General features: G+C 29.7%; 1 protein-coding gene across 4 annotated transcripts; it reads left to right on the forward strand.

The window, feature by feature from the left end:
• Positions 1 to 722: 722 nt before the first annotated feature.
• On the forward strand, positions 723 to 5724 carry LOC130808703 (glycerophosphodiester phosphodiesterase GDPD1, chloroplastic-like). 4 transcript variants are annotated; one of them, XM_057674164.1, is made up of 8 exons: positions 723 to 942; positions 1170 to 1366; positions 4094 to 4153; positions 4259 to 4339; positions 4427 to 4627; positions 4723 to 4821; positions 4911 to 5107; positions 5334 to 5724. In XM_057674164.1, exons 1-8 carry the CDS (start codon positions 837 to 839, stop codon positions 5575 to 5577), a joined length of 1185 nt encoding a protein of 394 aa, XP_057530147.1. In that variant the 5' UTR covers positions 723 to 836; the 3' UTR covers positions 5578 to 5724. The 4 variants fall into 4 exon arrangements, with proteins under 4 accessions (XP_057530147.1, XP_057530148.1, XP_057530150.1 ...); XM_057674165.1 differs by lacking the exon at positions 5334 to 5724 and having other exon boundaries at positions 729 to 942; positions 4911 to 5111; XM_057674167.1 differs by lacking the exon at positions 723 to 942 and having other exon boundaries at positions 1227 to 1366; positions 4030 to 4153.
• The last annotated feature ends 14239 nt before the right edge of the window (positions 5725 to 19963 follow it).

Genomic DNA, 19963 nt, shown 5'->3' on the forward strand with positions numbered 1-19963 from the left:
AAAACTCAGCAACATTTTGGCCCATAAAATTATTACATTATGGGAAAATTGTTGCAAGTTTTGAAAATCAAACTATACACTAGTGACTAGTCCAATGTTCAAATATTATTAAACGAATTAATTTCGTATTAGAGTTTACAAGTTTAGAGTTTTTGTCAATAACAGTCTTAATGTTTATTTTTTGTGAATTACAGTCTCGAAAGTATTATAGCGTACGCCATTCAAGTCAAGTGACTGTGACCAATTCACATGACTGTTGACATTACTAGTCACCTTTTGACTTTTGATGACCTTTCTAATCACTTTTGACTTTCTTAATTACCAGATGGTACCTTTGTGTTTTAGCACTTTAACATCATTTTTACCCATCATAATGCAATTACCCTCATGGGGTAACTTAGTCAAAAATCCGGTCGAAACAAGTACTTATTCTCCTATTTTTCGGCACGTAAAACGAAAAAGATATTTAACGTCGTTTTTCCCTATCATAAAGATACTTTTATAAAAAATTTGCGATTAACCTTATGGAGTAACTTTGTTAAAATCCGGTCGAAACAAGTACTTATTCGCCTATCTTTACGACGTCCTTTTTTGAAAAAATATCACTTTCATATTGACGTTTGGTTTAATATTTTTTAAAAAAAACTTTGATGCCAAAGAATATTCCTTGAGTTTGCAATATAAAAAACGTTGGCAAGCTTTATTACATTTTATCAATTTCTCCTCTCCAGAAAATTCGTCAGAAAGAAATCTCCCGAAAAATTTAAAAGAAATCCTTCTCCGCCGTCACAATTGATACCATCTTCCTCTTTCAAACGCCTAGCTAATCAGCTACAATGGCTTTGAAAGCAATCCCTGTCGCCGACGTCCCTAATTTCGACCATGCCAGTTTCATTCCAGACAATTCTACCATTTTGTCTCCTACCTGTATTTTTTCTTCAGGTTCTTTTTTCTTTAGCATTTACCATCTTATTTTCGTTAAAAATTTATGCATTATTCTAATTTTGTGGTTTAAAATGTATTATTATATTAAGTGCCGTAAATAAATGTTAAATTCATATTCTCAAATAGAATTATCTTGTAATTTCAATACCCTAAATACAAATAATAGCGTTATTAATCAATAATTTATTTTCACCGAAAATTTGATATTGTTGTATATTGGTTAGGAACATTGGAGAAGGTAGAAGAAGGTAAGAAAGCATATAAATTAGGTAAGAATTTTGTGGTGATGGGACATAGAGGAAGTGGTATGAATATCCTGCAATCTTCGGATCCGAGAATGAAACGTTTGAAGGAGAATTCGATCATCTCTTTTAATCATGCTGCTCAATTTAATCTTGATTTTATTGAGTTTGATATTCAGGTATTTTTTAATTAAATTTTTTTTTTCTTTTGTTTTTCTTCGGTTTATGTTTGAAGTGGTGGGATTTGGGTTTGACGATTGACGATTGACGAATGGCGACATTTGATGAATGTTCGCCGCGCATTCTAGCTATTTCCCAAGATGCTTGGAATGTGTGACATGTGTTTGCTTGTTTTTTGTTTTCTTCCTGATATCCTTTTATAATAATATAATTAAGTTTCTTTGTATAAAATGGAATATCGCTTTATAACAATATAAATAATAATATACTTATAATATAGTAATTGTTGTTATTATTATTTTAAAATAGCAACTGGGCTGGGTCTGAAATAAGAATGGTGATGGGTCATGACTCACGCCTGGGTTGGGTTCAACTGGATTTGATATCTAACCTTTTCATTTTTTGTAGATCTATATCCGAAGTCGGATCCGAACTCCTAGAGTCTGAAAATTTTGGACTTAAATTAGATCCGTCGGATTTGATGAGTCTAGGATTCTAAATGGGTCTTAATTTAATCATTCATACTTAATTTTTTTAAAATTTTAAAGGTTTTATTAAGTCTATGAATTATATACAAGTTTATATTAGAGTCCAAAATATAAAAATAGGTTAAGAACGAAATTAAAATTGATTTTGGATTTTTTAATGTGTCAGGTCTAGGACGGTTCTAGCAAGTTCGAGTCATAAATGGGTCTAAATAAAGAGTTTGGGTCGTGTCCGAGTCTAAAGACCCTAGACCCTAGACCCAGACCCAAACCTTTATTTTTTTGTTTCCAAAAGTGGAATCAGATCAACGGATCTCAAAAACTTTGATCCAAACCCTAAAATAGGGACGAGTCTAGTGTTGATCCAATAGGGCCTTGGACCCATCACCATCCTTAGTTTGAATTGTTGTATAATGATGGCTAATTGCCCTCATTCAAACACAAGATGACACAAAGGACTTTGATATGTTTATACAAAGAGCCTAGATTCAAAAAATGAGTAATTTGATACTAAGTTAGATGTTTTAATTAATTTAGATATGCTATTTAGCAGGATTTTAAGCTGTATGAGAATTTGTGAAGAAATTTCCCTCCGTGAGGAGAAATAGAATTGAAATTAGGTTTTGTACCCTGTACCCTTCAGCCCCTCACATGCATACGCTAAAGGGCACCTAGGTCCACCCCTAGACCCGAATGGATACGCATAATGCAAAAAAATAACACTCGAGCTTTTGGAGGGTCAAATGAACTTTGTTGCTCATGAAATTTTGTGGGAAGGTTCTTTTACACCTAAAGAAGAATGTGGAACCTCTAAACATCCACAAGGATCTGGAAAGTTTGGGTTGCCAATAGAGGCGAGTCTTTAGAACATTAATGGTCTAATAGTTTCTAGACGAGACTAGAATTCTTCAGAAACTCGTGGGTCTATTTCGAATGTTCTGGTTGGGACTAAAACACTTTAGAAATATCTTGTATAGTCTTAATTGCAATAGACGAGTGAAAGTCTCTAAAACATCCTAGAAGGGACGACCTTAGAATCTTGTAAATAATATTAAATTGTGTAGAATGTTTTAGAGTTGCCACATAGAGGTTAGAACTTTCTTGAGTTTCTTAGATTTGATGACTTGCCTATACATATGTGGCCTAAGTCATCTATACATAACTAGTGCGCTTTCTCTACTTCACTTGATTAAGTCACTTTATTCACATTTAACTTATGGGCTAAGCTTTAGTAAGGATCAAGGCACTTGTGATGTGCCAACGAGGGGTGCAAAGAAAGCTAGTGCGATAAGCTTAGTGCATCAAGTCTTCTAGTCAGGTGGACTTAAATCAAGCCAAACTCAATGTTTCAGGACATAACCTTCTGGATTAATACAAGGGTGTGCAAGTTGAAATTTTGGGTCGTCTAGCCTAGGATTGTGCTAGAAATGTGATCATCAGGCACTTGGTAAGTGCCAAGCAATTGGGAAAGCCTGACTCAGCCAGCTTGCTTGTCGAATGACGCACATGGACGTGAATCACGTGATGAAGTGTGATACCTGAACATGTTTCTCCAAATTCATGTCTTGTACAGACATGAGGCCGTGTTCGATTTTTCAACAGGCATCGTCCTCAACTCAAAAAAATCCACCATTCAAAGCTTAAAAGTGGATATTAGAGCACATTTCAATTAATTTTTGAAATTCGCACAATTGTATCCTGTGTCCAAAAGAACGTCGACTTGAGCTTTAAAAATGCTTGTAGAAAAACATTTCAAGGGGTTTGACCTATTGGTTTATTTCCCTAATTTAACGACATATATAAAAACTATTATGATATTTTATACAATCAACATGTCAAAAGTTCAAACATTTGTCTTCATTTTCTAACCCAAGACTAGGATTTAGGATTCAAATATTTGGCCCCTTGATTTTTTATCTAAGTTTTGAAAATGCCTAAAAGTGAATATCTTGATGCTCACTTGGATCAGCTATTCTCACAATGGTGTTTGTTTTCTTGAAGAATGTTATTTTCACCGTCAAATGCATACTTTTAAGGTCATTCATGGATCTGGCTAATCTTTTAGTTCTGCATAAAGGCTAGAAAACTGCAATTTAAGAATGTGGTCTCGGTTTTAGAGAAGTTACTGATTTGGTTCAATTCTCTCTGTGGTTTGCACAATGCTTATTTTCTATTAGTACTTCGGTGCATGAGAGATGATCCACAAAAGGATCAGTAAACAAAAAAAACCTATGTTTGTAGGTGACCAGAGATGACTGCCCTGTCATTTTCCATGACATACACATCCTTACTAAAGATCAGGTTAGATTCTATTTTTCCAAATTCTTCCAGCCGTGATTGTTCTTCGTATACATCTAAAACATTCGTGATTGATGATTGCTGATTTCTCGAAACAAATGAGCTTAGGGAGTGATTTCAGAGAAAAGGGTGACGGAAATGACCTTGGAAGAGTTTCTGAGTTACGGACCGCAGAAAGCATCAGGAAAGGTATTGTTCTTTGGCCCGAGGTATTAAGCTTTACTAATTTCATGGATTTATCAGAGTTTTACCTATTATTGTAATAATGAATTTCAGGTGGGGAAGCCTATGCTTAGAAAAGCAAAAGATGGGAGTATATTTGAGTGGAAAGTTGAGAATGATGCCCCTTTATGCACATTGCAAGACGTTTTTGAAAAGGTTGACACTTCCTTGGGATTTAACATTGAGTTGAAATTTGATGATAATAAAGTCTACGATGAGGTGGAGCTCAAACGCATCCTTCATGCAGTTCTAAAGGTATCGAATTGTAAATTTTGAAATATATACGTGTTCATGCAAGTTTCGTTCTTGTGTTGATCAGTTTACTTTTCTCATGTTTCATTTTGGCTCAGATTGTTGATCAGCATGCTGATCAAAGAAGCCACATAATTTTTTCGAGCTTTCAACCCGATGTAGTACAGCTGCTGAGGAAACTGCAGCATGATTATGCTGTATATTACTAAACTCTTTGCTTTCCATTCCCCTGAAATCTAGCTTTGAGATCTGAGTCAAAGTTTAACAAACATGACAATTGATTCAGGTGTTCTTTCTAACAAATGGAGGATGTGAAATATACGCTGACCCGAGAAGGAATTCACTTGAGGCAGCAATCAAACATTGTCTTGAAGCTGGCTTACAAGGCATCGTTGCTCAAGTAAGGGCGATTTTTAGACACCCAGCAATGGTTGCTAAGATCAAGGAATCCAAGCTGTGCCTTGTTACTTACGGCCAGTTAAAGTAAGCTTTAAACTATTTGTCATTAATAATAGGCCACTTTCTAAATTTAGCAAGTTAAAACTTGAACTTTTACATAACTATATTTGCTTTAAAATGACCTCGCCTCAAATGAAGTCGATTATATAGAGTCAAATGAAATAAAGCCGACACTGATCAATTCTACGATCAAATGGTTACAAGAATTATACTGATATGAATTTGTTTCGAATCGGTTGTTCATCATCAGTAATGTGCCTGAGGCGGTATATATGCAACATCTAATGGGGGTAGAAGGTGTAATCGTCGATTGTGTTGAAGAAATCAAAGAAGCAGTGTCGGATTTTAGCAAGACGATCAGAAAAGAGGCTGAAGATGATTGCTCCTCCATAAATGGTACAGAAAAGGAAGAGAGAAATAGATCACCGGTAAAGTTCTCAGATCGCGAGCTCTCTTTTCTTCTGAAACTCATACCAGAATTGGTACAAAACTGAAAGCTCATACAGTACTAAATGTCTTTGCTATGTTAACATTTTGTGTCACCTCTGTATATTACTGTATTCTAGTCCCTTTAATTTTATAATTTGTATAATTTGATGGAGTATATAATAATATATTATGTGGCCTTAATTATTTTGAAATTTTTAACTGTGAAACCTATTTTTTGACTTTAGAGTCGGCTACTTTTAAAATTCAATCCTCTCACTTTGGCGACAAATTTGAGTTTAAAATATGTAATCTTTGATTTCCTAACTATACATTTGATTTGCTAAATTTCTCTTGAGATTTCAAATTCATCAATATTCTCAATGTCTTGATTAGGACCCATAAATACTATTCTTCATTTCAACTTATTTTGTATTTTTTTTAAATTATGATATAAGAATTGTCTCTTAAATGATGTGAAATGAGTAGGACAAAGGAATATATTTTCGGATTTTTGCAATAAAAATGCTATTATTGTGCTTCAAGTACGCATTGCATTAATAGGCACATTTTTTATGTTTAACATCTCTTTAAAAGAAAACTCATATTGCTAACATGGAAAGGAAATTTTCGTTTAGGTTGCTAAATATTTGAGTTTAAGTTTCTGATTGAAAATTTTAAATATTTTACAATTGTTGAAAGTTTGAAAGTAATATATTAATTCATGTAGTAACATCCATTTTTGACATTATGTCTAGCATTGTTGTAACAATTTTAACTTGTTTACATTTTGAAATCATTTATTTATATATCTATATTTAGTATTAAGGCAACCCATTATAATTCTCTAATTCCCTAAGAGACAATAGTATTCTGCTCTAATATTATAATGTTAAAATTACATTAATTGTATCGTAATGGCTGAAACTCTCACTCGTATTTATGTGCTCAAGCGATCAATAGAGTGACTAAGTGAGTTTTGTAAATCTTTTTTTTTTCAATTCTGTCCGAGTTCAATGTATTCCTTCCGTTGCAAACGTATTACAATATGCAACGACACAATTGTTAAAAAAAATAGTCCCATTAAATATATGAATATAAATAAAATAATAAAAACACCGTTTAAAATAAAAATGTTACATATTTAGAGGGATGAATTAAAATGTAATTTGTGGGAATCTATAAGAGACAGAGAGTGAGTAGCTATTTCAAGAGTTTCTTGCAAAATAATCAAGAATTTCTTGAATTGTCATGTTTAAATGCTTAAAAAGACTTTTTTACAAATTTTATATACAGTTGCATTTGATTTTTTTAAAGTTTTATAGGAGAAAAGTTTCGAAAGAGATAAAAAAAAACTCTTTTCTACATCACTTTTTCATTTTAAATATCTTATCGAACTAAACAATAAAAATATAAAAATATTTTTTTAAAAAAATACCTAAACTAAATCAAACACCCATAAAATACCAATGAAGTAATGGAAAACTCCAACATTAAGAATTGTACGAAGCTTAGGTATACTTCTACTGACTTGGAAGTAATACCCATCACCCATACATGATCATAGCATAAGCCAAAATACTTTCTCAAATGGTATACTAACTTACGTACGGCCATCTTTATTTTTTCGTGTCTCCCAACGACAAGCTTCCTATGCTTGTACGTATAGATATAACATTTGTACGTACATCTATATAGTATACATTTTCATAACTATCAATTACTCTTTATTTTCAAGCAGAGCAATTGAGCAAGTGATTTTATACTGTATCAAGTGAAAAGCGAGTTTAATGAATCCAATGACAATAGATTATTGACCAATAGCTCCCGTCTTATTCTATAGACTTGTTCAATTTAATTTCATATGTATATTTTATTGTTCAACTTTGTATTTATCACGTTTAAATAGCTAAATCATATTAGGAAAAAAAAAACATATATGCTTTTATAAAAATTTCTTTTCTTTTTCTTGTTTTAAGCTTCATTCAATTTTCACTTTTAATGAACACAAGGTGAAAAAGTATATAAAGTTTATCTCTTAAAAACTTGCATGTTATTTTGATCATAAGAACATAAGTACATTATGGGATGCATCAATTATATAAAAATATAAAATGATAAAAAGAAAATTTTTTACTACGATACTTCAAACGACCTGATTTGAAAATCGAGCTTTGACTTGAATAAGACAAATGAAAGAGGTGTATCTAGAATGCTTGTGCTTAATCAGAAACTTGTTCTAAAAGCGTCAAAGTTTTCAACAAATGACAACTAATAACAAAAAGTATTTAATAGCTTGGCATACATACTACTTAGGCAGCATGTGAATGTGAAAGGTTCACTATTTCGCCGAAAAACGTCACCTCTATAATTCACTTGCTTTAAAACTTTTTAACTTAAAAGGTGAAAGCAATGTTTATTTCCCATAAATTCCTCACTTAACTTTGTAAGTTCATCATTTATAATTAGAAAAATAAAAAAACTTGCACGTGATTGGGGGCTTGTAGTGGAGTAATTAATAAGAATTAGGACACTTTTAGCCGTATGATATAGTATAATCTATAAATGGATTATAATCTATAAGAAGTTATTACTCTTATTGTTTTTTAAATTGATCATTTAAGTTTTAAATAATAATTTTTCATAGTCTTAGATAAATAATCATTTATAATCATGAAGTGATTATTTAACAATTTTATAATAATTAATTAAAAAATTATTAATTATATTAGTTCATCTCATAATAAAACGGTCTCATATAAAATTTATTATTTAATTTAAAGTTTGTCAAAGTCCTAGTAGAGCCTTAAACCTTAAGCCATAAAACATGGTACCAATTACATTTCATTTTTATTGCTTTCTAAAGTTTTGATAGCATTGTATTATTTGTAGACTTATCACGTATGGGATTGGGAACACTATATTATATTATAGACTTTTAGTTGTCACAATTAGATAAAAGATGGTTATAGTTTTAGTTAGCGTTTAATAATTATAAGTAGTTTTTAAGAATTCTAGTCTTTTTAACAATTTTACTTTAAGTCACCCTCACTTTAATTTTTTATTTTACCATTCTCTCTGTCTCATAAGATTTATAATGAAGGGAAGATGAGTAATTTTTAAAGAGATTGGATAAAAAGATATTATATTTCATCCCAGAATGTGCATCATTTACTATCTTTAAATTGATGCTCACTCATTTTGTATATATTTTTATTTGAAAATATTTCTTATCATTTTCTTTTAATCTCATCTTTGCATTTCAATTTTCTTTTATATTATCTACACATCAATTTCTTTCTTCATTTAGCATTAAATTCTCGCATGTTCATAAAAATCACCCAATGTATGCATTCATAGGACTATGGGATTGTACTTTATAAGAAAGCGGAGTAATATTTGAATGAGATAAAGTGATAAATTAAATGAGTTGTGACAATTTAAAAAAGAATGACTTATGACCAAAAATATAAATGAAGCAATTCAAAATAGCATTTAAATTTACGTAATTCGACTACAATAAAATAAATGTAAATTAATATATAACATTTTCTACTTTAGAATTGTGCCGTAAAAGACCTTATACATATCTAAAAAATGGCTTCTTGTAACAACTCTTGTGAGGTCAAATTGAAATAGATTTGATGGCTAATAATGCTAAGAATTATCTTATTATTACTAATACTACTACTTCTTATCTCAAAGTTCATTAATTAGTTAAGGGTAGAAGTTAGGATTCCCTTTGTCTAATAATTTGCTAAGAGCATAAAATATGTGCAAATAAAAAAAATAATTAAAAAGGTTTGATTTACATAAAAGTAGAAAAAATATACTGACAAAAATTAAAGAGAAAACTTGTGTCATAGCTAACTGGTAGCCAAAATAAAAATGTACTAATATCTAAAGAAAATGGACAAAAAATATAGCAAAACTCGTGAGATTGACACCTTCGGCTTTGATATTATATTAGGTCGTGATAATTCGTTACATAATCTAACCATGACCCATTTGTGTGAACACCGGACACCCATTCGGACTCACAAACCCACGGATCAAGAGCGTTGATTTGCAAATACACTTGGTGAGGTTCACTGTTTCCCAAAATCATATGGTGGTAGGTGGATTAGCTCACCCAATATATCAACAACCCATTATTTTATCGATGTGAAATATTATCTCACCTGAAAAGTATTTCTAATATTGGCGGCCATCCTTTCAAATTTGGAGAGAGGATGAAAGAATTAAAAGTTTAGTTTGAGGAAATGGGCAAATTTGAAAGAATTTTCTTCAATTTTGTCAATCTGTTTGGGTGTTATGATGAAGTCCTTTTCGAATCTTTTCTATGAAAGAATGATTGAAGGAGGGAACACAAATCTGTTTGGGTGTTCTCCTTCTCTACACGGAAACATTTTCTTCAATTTTGTCAATCTTTGTGGCTTTTCATTATTTAATTTAAAATAATAATCTCTAATATCTTACTTTGGCCCCACAATTAGTTGCTACTCCCCAACTTCTAAAAAATTGGCTTTATTTTTTATTTCTTTTATTAAATTTGTCCTTTTTTTTCAAATTTATGTTTTATTTCCATTCATATATATATTTTTATCACATTCATAGAGATTTTTCTCGTTTTTCCATTTAATATACTTTATCAGTGTTTTTAGTGCTCTCAATCCAATTTTTACAATATTTATTATTTTATAGTATTTTACGATGTACATTATGTGGTTAGTATACATGAAAAAAAAATATATCAATGTGAAATTTTAATTTATTCATTTTATTGTATATTTTCATTTCATAATAAGAAATTTTTATAAGCGTTAATTTTGTATAACTACAAATATAAATAATTCAATAAATACATTGGACCGACAAAAAGATATAGGAGCAACCGAGCAATTAAAGAAGGATGAAGTATTTTTTGCCGGTAAGAGATTGCAATAACACGCAACCACATGTTAGAGATTTTAAGATTCCAACCCTAATTACTTTGAGCTATATATTAGCATTTGGTTTGATTTGCTCTTTAGATTCCAACCCTAAACAAACTATATGCCCGTGCATAGGGAAATAAATCAATCGCATTGTTAGAGATGGGTATAGGTCTTGGATTCAGGTTTTGGCCTATATATGAGGGGATGAGTCATTTTTTGAACCCTATAGGCTATGGATTGTATTAGATTTGGGTCTTATATGTTAGGGTCTGTGTTGGAGTTCGTGTCTAAGATTTATAGATCTTGACTCGATATTAAATCCTTTAAAAAGATAATAAATGTATAATCTTTGTTTTTTTAAGCTATACTTCACCCAAAAAAGTTTCACATAAAAGGATAAATATAGCTATTAAAAAATAGATATAGTATATTATATGTATTTTTAACGACATTATAAATTTCCTCACATAATTCTATTGGTTGATTTATATTTTTTACTACACTACCCATTGATTATTATCCCTTTATTTACTATATGTATCATATTTGACTTTTCACCAATTTTTAGATACTCAAATAGAATCACATGTGTAGGAGAGAGTCCAATAAATTTATAGTGGGGTGTAACACATGTGTAAGAGAGAAAGTCCATTTCATAGTCAAAGGATAGAGATTCCAATTATGGTAAAAAAAAAAGACTCAAAATAGAAATAGGACATTTAAGATGGCTTGACTTAAAATAAAAATGGAACACATGTGCTAAATGGAAGGGAGTAATAATAATGTTTGGTACTTTAAAAATAAGTTTTTAGTGAAAGTTAATAATCTTTTAGTTGAAAAAATAAAATATAAAAATAAATAAATATTAATAATACAAAATTTCATCAATTTACTATGAATAATCTCATTATTAATTTATTTTCTAATAATACAACATTTGTTATATATTTGCAATCACTACATCATACCCCGGTAAATCTATTAACCAATAAGAGAAGATAACTTTACCAAAAAAAAGGAAAATTATAATAAATATAAAAATAACAAATACTAAAAAAAAAATTTATAAAAAAAAAAAAAAAAAAACCCTCTCCTTCCTTTCCAAAACCCTGACCCTCCCCCTCCGGCCAGGTCTGACCCAACCATGACCCACAACCACCAAGTCCACCTCAACCCTAATCAAACCCTAATTCGCACAACCCACCACTCCTCCTTTCAAATTTAAGGAGCTAGATAAATTAAAGGTAACAAAAAAAAAAAGAAAAACTAGATGGAAAATATTTTCAATTTTTGTACAAGAACTTTTTCTTAAAAAAAAAGAAACAAAGGTGATTACAAGTAGAATATATATTCCACTAAAAGCTAAAAGAGTAGAAAATAAGGTCAAAATCGGTGAAACCTATTTTTTTCCACAAAAATATAATATCATTCGATATGCTCAATTTTGGTGCATCAAAAACTTAAGCAGTATTATTAATTAATATTAATTTGGATAAGATTGTTATAAGTTATAAGTTACGTAGAAGTTTAATTAGGTGGCTTCAAATATAAAACGTCTTAGATTGAAATAATCATTAATGAATAATACATCCACGTTTTCTCTCAACTATTAGTTTTTGTTATTTTGTTTAAAAGAGTATACTTTAATTATACGAGTATTACTTTGGTATTCTGTGTTGAATATTCTATTGATTATTTTTAAAAATGTAATAATTATAAGTGCATATTTCAAGGAATTAGGAAGTTGTTGGTTTAATTATGATTTATAAATTTGAAGTTGTATGTGTATATGGATTTCTTTGTCACATTTAACTTGCATTGTGTACACCAGTAACCGCTAACTTAGCTTGCAAGGTCTCTATTTTGCAACTTTTTTACTTTCACTTTTAAATAAAATAGTTTAGTTTAATGTTTATAATAGGAGTTTGATTCACTATCTAAAATTGAATTAATTCTCTCTTTTCTTGTCTCTAGGTTAGGTTTTCAAAATTGAATATTAAATTGATTTGGATCCATAAATTTGATAATCTCATTGAAATCATGATTCAGTTTCGATCTAAATAAATCGTATTTTGAATACCGGATATCCACTTATTTTTTCAGCAAATCTTTATAACCATGTTAAAATGTGTGCGTACAGTTAAATATTAAGCTTGAATTAATCAAAATTTTAATTTCTTGAATTAAAACTATTTCTAATGCTTTGAAAAATAAATTATTTTGAAAATATGTTTTAAATTATTGACTCTAAGCGAAAACATTATGATATTTAAAATCTAAAAATACAAAATATATCAAAAAGTTGGATATTCGATTTTAGAAAAATTATGATCCGAATTCGATGTATAATTTATAAATCAGATACATATTTAAAAAAAAATTTGATTTTGGTTTTGAAATCAAATACCAAATATAGTGTATTAGATTATTATTAGATCTATCAAAATTCGATTCGACATGAAATTGACGCGAAACCTGATGGGAAATTAGTGTGAAATATCCTAAAAATTTTTGACCTGTAGCTAAAAAATGACCCGACATGAAAATGTCGGCAAAAACTGGGTCAAACCTGGCCGAAACCCAAACTCAATCATTATGTCCCGTTTTTAGTTTCACGTTATTATTTTCAGTTACACATTATCCTTTTCAATTCCATGCCATCATTTTTAGCTAGGGCGACCCATTATTTTTTAGTTATTTTTATATGAGTCTACATTTCTTTGTTATAGCCTTAAAATATATGTGCCCTTTTGAATAAGAAAATATTTTCTATAACAATAAAAAAAACTATTATATATATTTAAAAAAAATAATTAATGATAAAATATAGATATATTAAAATCCTTGACATGTTGGTTAACTGAAACTCAATCCAAATTCAGCAAGATTTAACTCGAGGTAGACTAGATTGAACCCAAAAATGACAAGTTTCGAAATTAACTCAATTAATAATAATACATCGTGAAACTCGTTCGACAAACCATTTTGACAATCATAAAATTTATCTATATAAATGATAAGAAAACTAGTGTATTGCTCTATGCTAATTTTTTTTATTATTATTTTCGAGCAAACAAAAGTAGGAAAAAAAGGAAAAAACGAACGCTAAAAAGGCATAAAATGTTGTAAATTGTAACTCTTTAGGAAGAGTTAAGTTAGTCATTTTCAAAAAGAAGCGGATCCCCTTTGAAATGATTCTTCTTGTAAATTGCCACTTTATATTTAAATTAGTGAGACAACAAAATCTTAGCAAATCTTGATTTGGAGTATCACCTTGAAGCTGCCTTTTTGGTCACTTAGCCTCAATCCGACGTCGTAACATGTCGTTTAGAATGCAATTTGTAGTCCCAACAGAATTTGCTACATAGAACATACATGTATTTGTTGACACCCTCAAAGTTTGATGCAATTACTAATATAATTCTATTTTGATCATGATTTACACTTTGTTTTTATTCACATTCACTTATTTACTATGTACTAGTATTTTTTTTTGTCATTAAAATATTTCTTTCAACTCTTTAAAAAGTATATTTTTCTCCTCAACTTTTATAATATGTTTATAGAGGTAGTAAAATAAGATTAAAATGGTAGAAAGAATACGAAATATGTGTTTTTTTAAAGAAAGGGGTAAAAATATATATTTTATTGAGAAGTTGAGAAATATATGGAAAAGAAGAAAAAAAATTAAATATATAATGAGATTTAAAGAATGAGTGTTGGCTATAATAATAAATATAAATGTTGTAATTTTTATGAGACAAACTAAAATAAAATTAAAAAGCAATTAAAAAATATGAGTTTGTGAACTAAATACAATTGATATTCAAAATATAGCAAAATTAATTAAATATTCTAAGTATGGCAAAATGAACAAGAGATGTAGTCTTAATGTATTATTACATTGGTGTCCTACAATTTCGCCAAATTAAGGATAAGAATTAAAAATGCTAATTATAGTGTGGGGAAAAGAATCCCCATTGCTTAGTCAATTTCGAAAGACAAGGGCCCCTTTCTCATAAAGCCCACTTTTCTTTATTCTTCTTAGTTATCTTCACTCTTCCTCCTATATTATCTTTAAAAATAAACAATTTTAAACCAAAAGACAAAAATGGAAAAAAATCAACAAATATATTCTTCTTATTTCCTATAAGTATTTATTCATTTGTTTTCTCAAGTTTGTAATTGCTGAGTGTAATTAAAATTAAAATAAAAAAATTTGTATTAATAAAATTTATATCGAAATGAATCAAACGAGATCTCACTAGACAACATTTTAACTTATACTATATTAAGAATAAAATGCAATTTAAGATAGATCGATAAATGGTATCAAAAAAGTCAAATGAAACAATAATTAGTGAATGAAAGGGGTATAGAAGTATCCCAAACGATTTAACTCCTTCTATTTTAATGTGTTTGCTATATTTTTCGTTAATAAATTTGTTATATTTTCATTTATGATTACAATTTAACGTCCTATCTTTTGATTTCAATTATAAACACAACATATTTATTTATTCTATCCACATATTTCTTTCGTTCAAATATTCCTTTCATGCATACCTTTATTTAATTAATTTTTTTGTCTTATTATTCTACCAACAAGTAGGAAATAAAAAAGTTGTAAATTAATAGTTTGATAGACCCATTGAGATTTGAGATATGTGAAAGTCCAAAAAGACATAGTTTACAATATTTTTAGTGCGTGTTGTCTTTTAATCTTTCATTTACAAGTTTTCAACCTTCACTTTCCACTCTACTTATCCTCTTTAACTCGCACACTTTTTATATTTAAGGTTGATATACGCTATTTTAGTGTATACTAAATTCATACAAAACCAATTATAAAATTATAAAAGTATATACTGTTAAATTATATCTTATTAAGATATTATATCTAAATCTATATTTGTTTTATCGGGTTAAAACTTAACTCTATAACAAGTTCAAAAATAAATAAAGAGATTCATTTAAATCAACAGTCATGAGTTAATTGATGTTGTACGACAGCGGAAGCAAGGTCGATGAACAATAATGAAACAATAAGAAATTCAATGCAAACAATAAGAAAATGACACGAGAGATTTAACGCGGTTCACTATCAATATGATAGCTACGTCCACCAACACCGAGATCAAATTTATTTATAAAATAAGTACTATAATTCCACAATTCTACTCCCCTAGCTTAACAAAATGTATAAAGAAAGTAAAACAATCAACGTACATACAAAAAGAACGAAGGACAAATATCGAAAACTTATATACTTGCAAATTTCGGTCTTGAATTTGTGTTTGTAATAATTTTTTTGTGAATGAAAAAGTTGAAATGGGAAAAAATTGTAAAGTTTATACTCTCTTTTAAAGAGAAAGCATAGGAATAGAAAAAGGAGAAAATTGTCTATTGCCGAACAAAATATAATGGAATTAACTCGAGGAATTCAATTTAATAGTGATTCATTTTCCTTCATCGTGCCAAATAAATGACAACAAAAATACTTAATCTTACCTGATTTCTTACCAGAACTATTTCTATTCAATTACATGTGTAATGTTTATACTAAACGATAATATTAAGTATTTAAACATAATTCATTTTCCTTATGTATTTAAATGCAACATATGCTATACATGTAAATCTCAATTAGAAACTCTTTAGTCGCGCTCCTTTTTATGGGTATGAGTTGTCGTCTTTTTTTCTTCCTCATACACTGCTTATAGTTTTTTTATAAGCGGGATAAACTAGATATGATGATGATGTGCCAGAGATATAAATGTAACACATCATTCAATCACACATATGTAGTATGATAATGCCACAAACATTGAAAGCTTTCATGTTCCCCTAAATTTGGACTAAATTGCTTTACATAAACTAAATATTTTTGACCCAATTTGAGAATAGATTACATTATGTAAAACAAAGAAATTTTCCTAAGAAAACCTTGCAATCATGGTTTAAATGCCTTTTATTTCCAATACAAAAAGAATAATCCATAATAAGACAGAAACCCAATCAAAGTGATGGAATGAACCCCATCATAAGATGTCTAAAGTATGATCATGTGATTGTTGAACCACAAGCACCATCTAAAGCACTACCATATTATGTGCTATTTTTCAATAACACCAACCATATATTAGTAGCTTTATTAACAATTGAATTTTATTTTTCAAGTTTTTTAATCATTTTATTGTATCATCTTTATTCCACTCATAGTTAAATTATATAATAACTACTCCTACTTCTATTATATACTTCTTATATGCATTTCCTCTTTTCTACTTTTATTATTTCCCACCTTTTTTCTTTCCCATATTTATATTTTCTACTCAATGATATGATAAATGATATTTTGTTCATCTGATTATTATATACTTCTTAAGACTATAAAAACATAATTATCATTATAATTGAGAGAAAAATATAAACAAACTTTATTTGATGAAAAATATACAATGAGCTATTTAACTAGGTAAGAGAAAAAATTATTTTAGTATATTGAATTTTTTAATATTTTAATAATTTAAAATATCTATGAAAATACTACAATATGAGTATCAGATTTTCATGTTGATCGAGAAAAAAAAATGTAAAAAAAAAAATATTGTCATACATACATATGCTCCTCTGTCCTCGTGAGTTGGTTTCATTTAGATTTAGGGTTGTTATTATTAGAGTTTGAAGGGTTAGTATTTTTTGTCCTTTTAATTATATGATATCTTTATATTAAAAAATATTACATCAATATAAATCTAACAAAATTTCACATAAATATATTTTCTCTTTAATATATGCTTTAAAATTTTAATTTAAATTTCTCTCTTTTAAAGTGGACAAACAAAAAAGAACAAAGGGAGTAAAAAAATAATTTTAATGTGTTAGTAAGATTAAAAGAATTTAATAATCAAATTTCAGATAAGAAAATGAGATAAAATAACTAAAAACACTAAAAAGAATTTCTTTTAACCTATCAATTTTCTCATTTATATCTTTCATGACAAACTTACAAAAATTATACAAAGATTAATTATGACATTACACAAATTCTTGTGAGAAAACATCTTTAATTGGACAGACTCATTATATATTCTTTAAGATATTGTAAGTAGGTATTATTAATGATGTAAGTAAACATTTAAGATATTAGAGTAGACATTAAGGATACGGTAAATAAACATTAAGGATAATATAAGTAGGCATTAAAAATACGATAAATAGGTATTAATTTTTAATTGATTGGACTTAAAATACGTTTGTTAAAAAGATGGTCTCTCAATAAACTAGCTCGACATTAATCACAAATTGGTAGGAAATTACAAGACAACAAGAGGTTGTAACTTGTAAGGTGACAAGAGTAGTATGATTTCTCAAGTTTGGACTTCCGAGTTGCTATGAACGCTTATTCTTCTTTTTCCTCGTACTTGTCTTATGGTTTTACTCTTGTACTTGATCCCGTTTATTGTATTTGCAATTAATAATACTCCCTCCGATCCAAATTAATAGTCCCATTTTCTTATTTGGCAAAATCTTTTTATTAGTTCCATTTCTATTTTTGGCAATCTTTTTTTACTTAAATACCCTTAGTTCACACACGTAATTACGAATTTACCCCCGTAAACCCTACTAACCTAAAATAATTAACAATATAACACATCATTGATCAACCTAATCTTTCCCTCCCTTTATAATTCCCCTATTTACTGAATCCCTACCTCTCCCTCCCTCTCTCTCATGTTCATCCTCAACCTCTGTATAACTCTTCTTCTTCTTCAATGATCTTCATCTTCATCCCCAAGAATACCTTGGTTTACGGTTTATTATCTTCATCTTCATTTTTTTTCCACCATCTTCGTCTTCCTTGAAACCCTAATACTTTTAGGGGTTTTCTAAATCTGGGTTTTTTCTTGACTTTTCTGGGTTTTTTTGAACATGGCGTCACCAACGTCTTGTCTTTGTTGTTTGTCTTCGTCCCAAGAAAGTGATCATACGATTGGATCTCCTAACCCATGGTTCGATTTCAACAATCACCTACCTGCATCGTCTACGACTTCTGATGAAACGGATCCTAACTGGGGAAGAAGTATAACTTCTGAAGATGAAGAAATACAGGGTATGTTTGATTTACAACTGGATCTTCAAGATCTATACATTGAGAACTTGTTCCCTTCCTCAGATGAAGAATCATTGGATGATGATGATTTGTTGTCTGATATAGATGTTCGAGGCCCATTTTCTCGTATGGATACATCTTTCCTCTTTGACTAATGATGATTTTGTTTATGTGGTTTGTATGGTATGCATGTCTTTCGTGTTCTGTTTTTGTTGCCCTATGATTTTTTTTTGAGGGTAAACAATTGATTATAGCTACAAAATCCCTAAATCCATTCATTTTGCCACCAATCTAGGGTTTTCAGTTCATAAGCCACCAAACATTATGTTTAGGAGGCTATGTTCTTACCAGATGTAGGAGGCAATTAGTATGGGATTTGGGTTATCTGTGATGAGTTCAAATTGTTCTCTGAGATGAATATGTTTTTCATTTTGTTTTTGAAGCCATCCATAAATTGTTATATGACATTCCGTTCTAAATGTTTACGGCTAAACATCTCCCCTATTTAATTTCTACATCGTGTTTAGACCTAAACATTTACCTAACAATGTAACCCAAAAGTGAGTACAAAAGGTATCCCAAAAGTATACTCATGTGTGTCATATTTACATGTTCCTGGTGTTCATGCTGGTTCTGCTTCTGTGGTTGCTTCTGTTGTTGCTTCATTTCATGCTGGAATATATGCTGTTGGTTCTGTTGCTGCTTCTGTTGTTGCTTCTGATGTTGCTTCTGTTGTTGCTTCTGTTGCTGCTTCTGTTGTTGCTTCTGTTGTTGCTTCTGTTGTTGCTTCTGTGCTTGCTCTTGTTAAAAGAAGTTGATGGAAAACTGCTTCGTCTTTGATCCCCAAGTAAAATAAAATTACCTCAAATGTAGTTTCATCCACCTTTGTGTCCAGATATGTTAGTGCCTCGTAAATTGTTTGCTGCTGTACCCCCAAACAATGTGGGAGTCTCCCTTCCCTTTCTAGTTTTGCTTTGCTCATGTGTGGAATGTCATAATCCATACCACCTAGTTTCTTAATAACCTCAATTTTACATGCTTGTAGTGTGATCCATACATTCTTCAGTGCATTTGGTCTCAGATTGTCAAATGTTGTAGTCACTGCGTTAACTAGTTGTTCATAGCTGTATGCTGATTTTTGATGTTGTAAAGATTGTATTGACCTAAAGAACCCTAAGTCAAGCACATTCATATCCGGTGAGTTAGGAGGTTGTTGCACTAAGTGGAAGTTAAATCCATCAAGTGTTGCCACCTCTCTAAACACCTCATCATCATCTAAAATGTGTGGTTTAGCATTGTCCTATTGAATGAAAATTGTTTTGCTTAAATGTGGTGGCCATTTAATTCTAATTGCTGGTAGTATCTTGTGCACAATCATGTCTCTTGTGTGATCTTTAGTGA

The sequence above is a fragment of the Amaranthus tricolor genome, chromosome 3 (genome assembly GCF_026212465.1).
Source record: "Amaranthus tricolor cultivar Red isolate AtriRed21 chromosome 3, ASM2621246v1, whole genome shotgun sequence".
Lineage (NCBI taxonomy): Eukaryota > Viridiplantae > Streptophyta > Magnoliopsida > Caryophyllales > Amaranthaceae > Amaranthus > Amaranthus tricolor.

What these genes read in the sequence shown, in the direction of transcription:
- LOC130808703 (XM_057674164.1), top strand. Translation starts at nt 837, where the DNA reads ATGGCTTTGAAAGCAATCCCTGTCGCCGACGTCCCTAATTTCGACCAT. An exon ending in ACATCCTTACTAAAGATCAG is followed by an intron (nt 4,154 to 4,258) that starts GTTAGATTCTAT and finishes AAATGAGCTTAG; the next exon opens with GGAGTGATTTCAGAGAAAAG. An exon ending in TCCTTCATGCAGTTCTAAAG is followed by an intron (nt 4,628 to 4,722) that starts GTATCGAATTGT and finishes ATTTTGGCTCAG; the next exon opens with ATTGTTGATCAGCATGCTGA.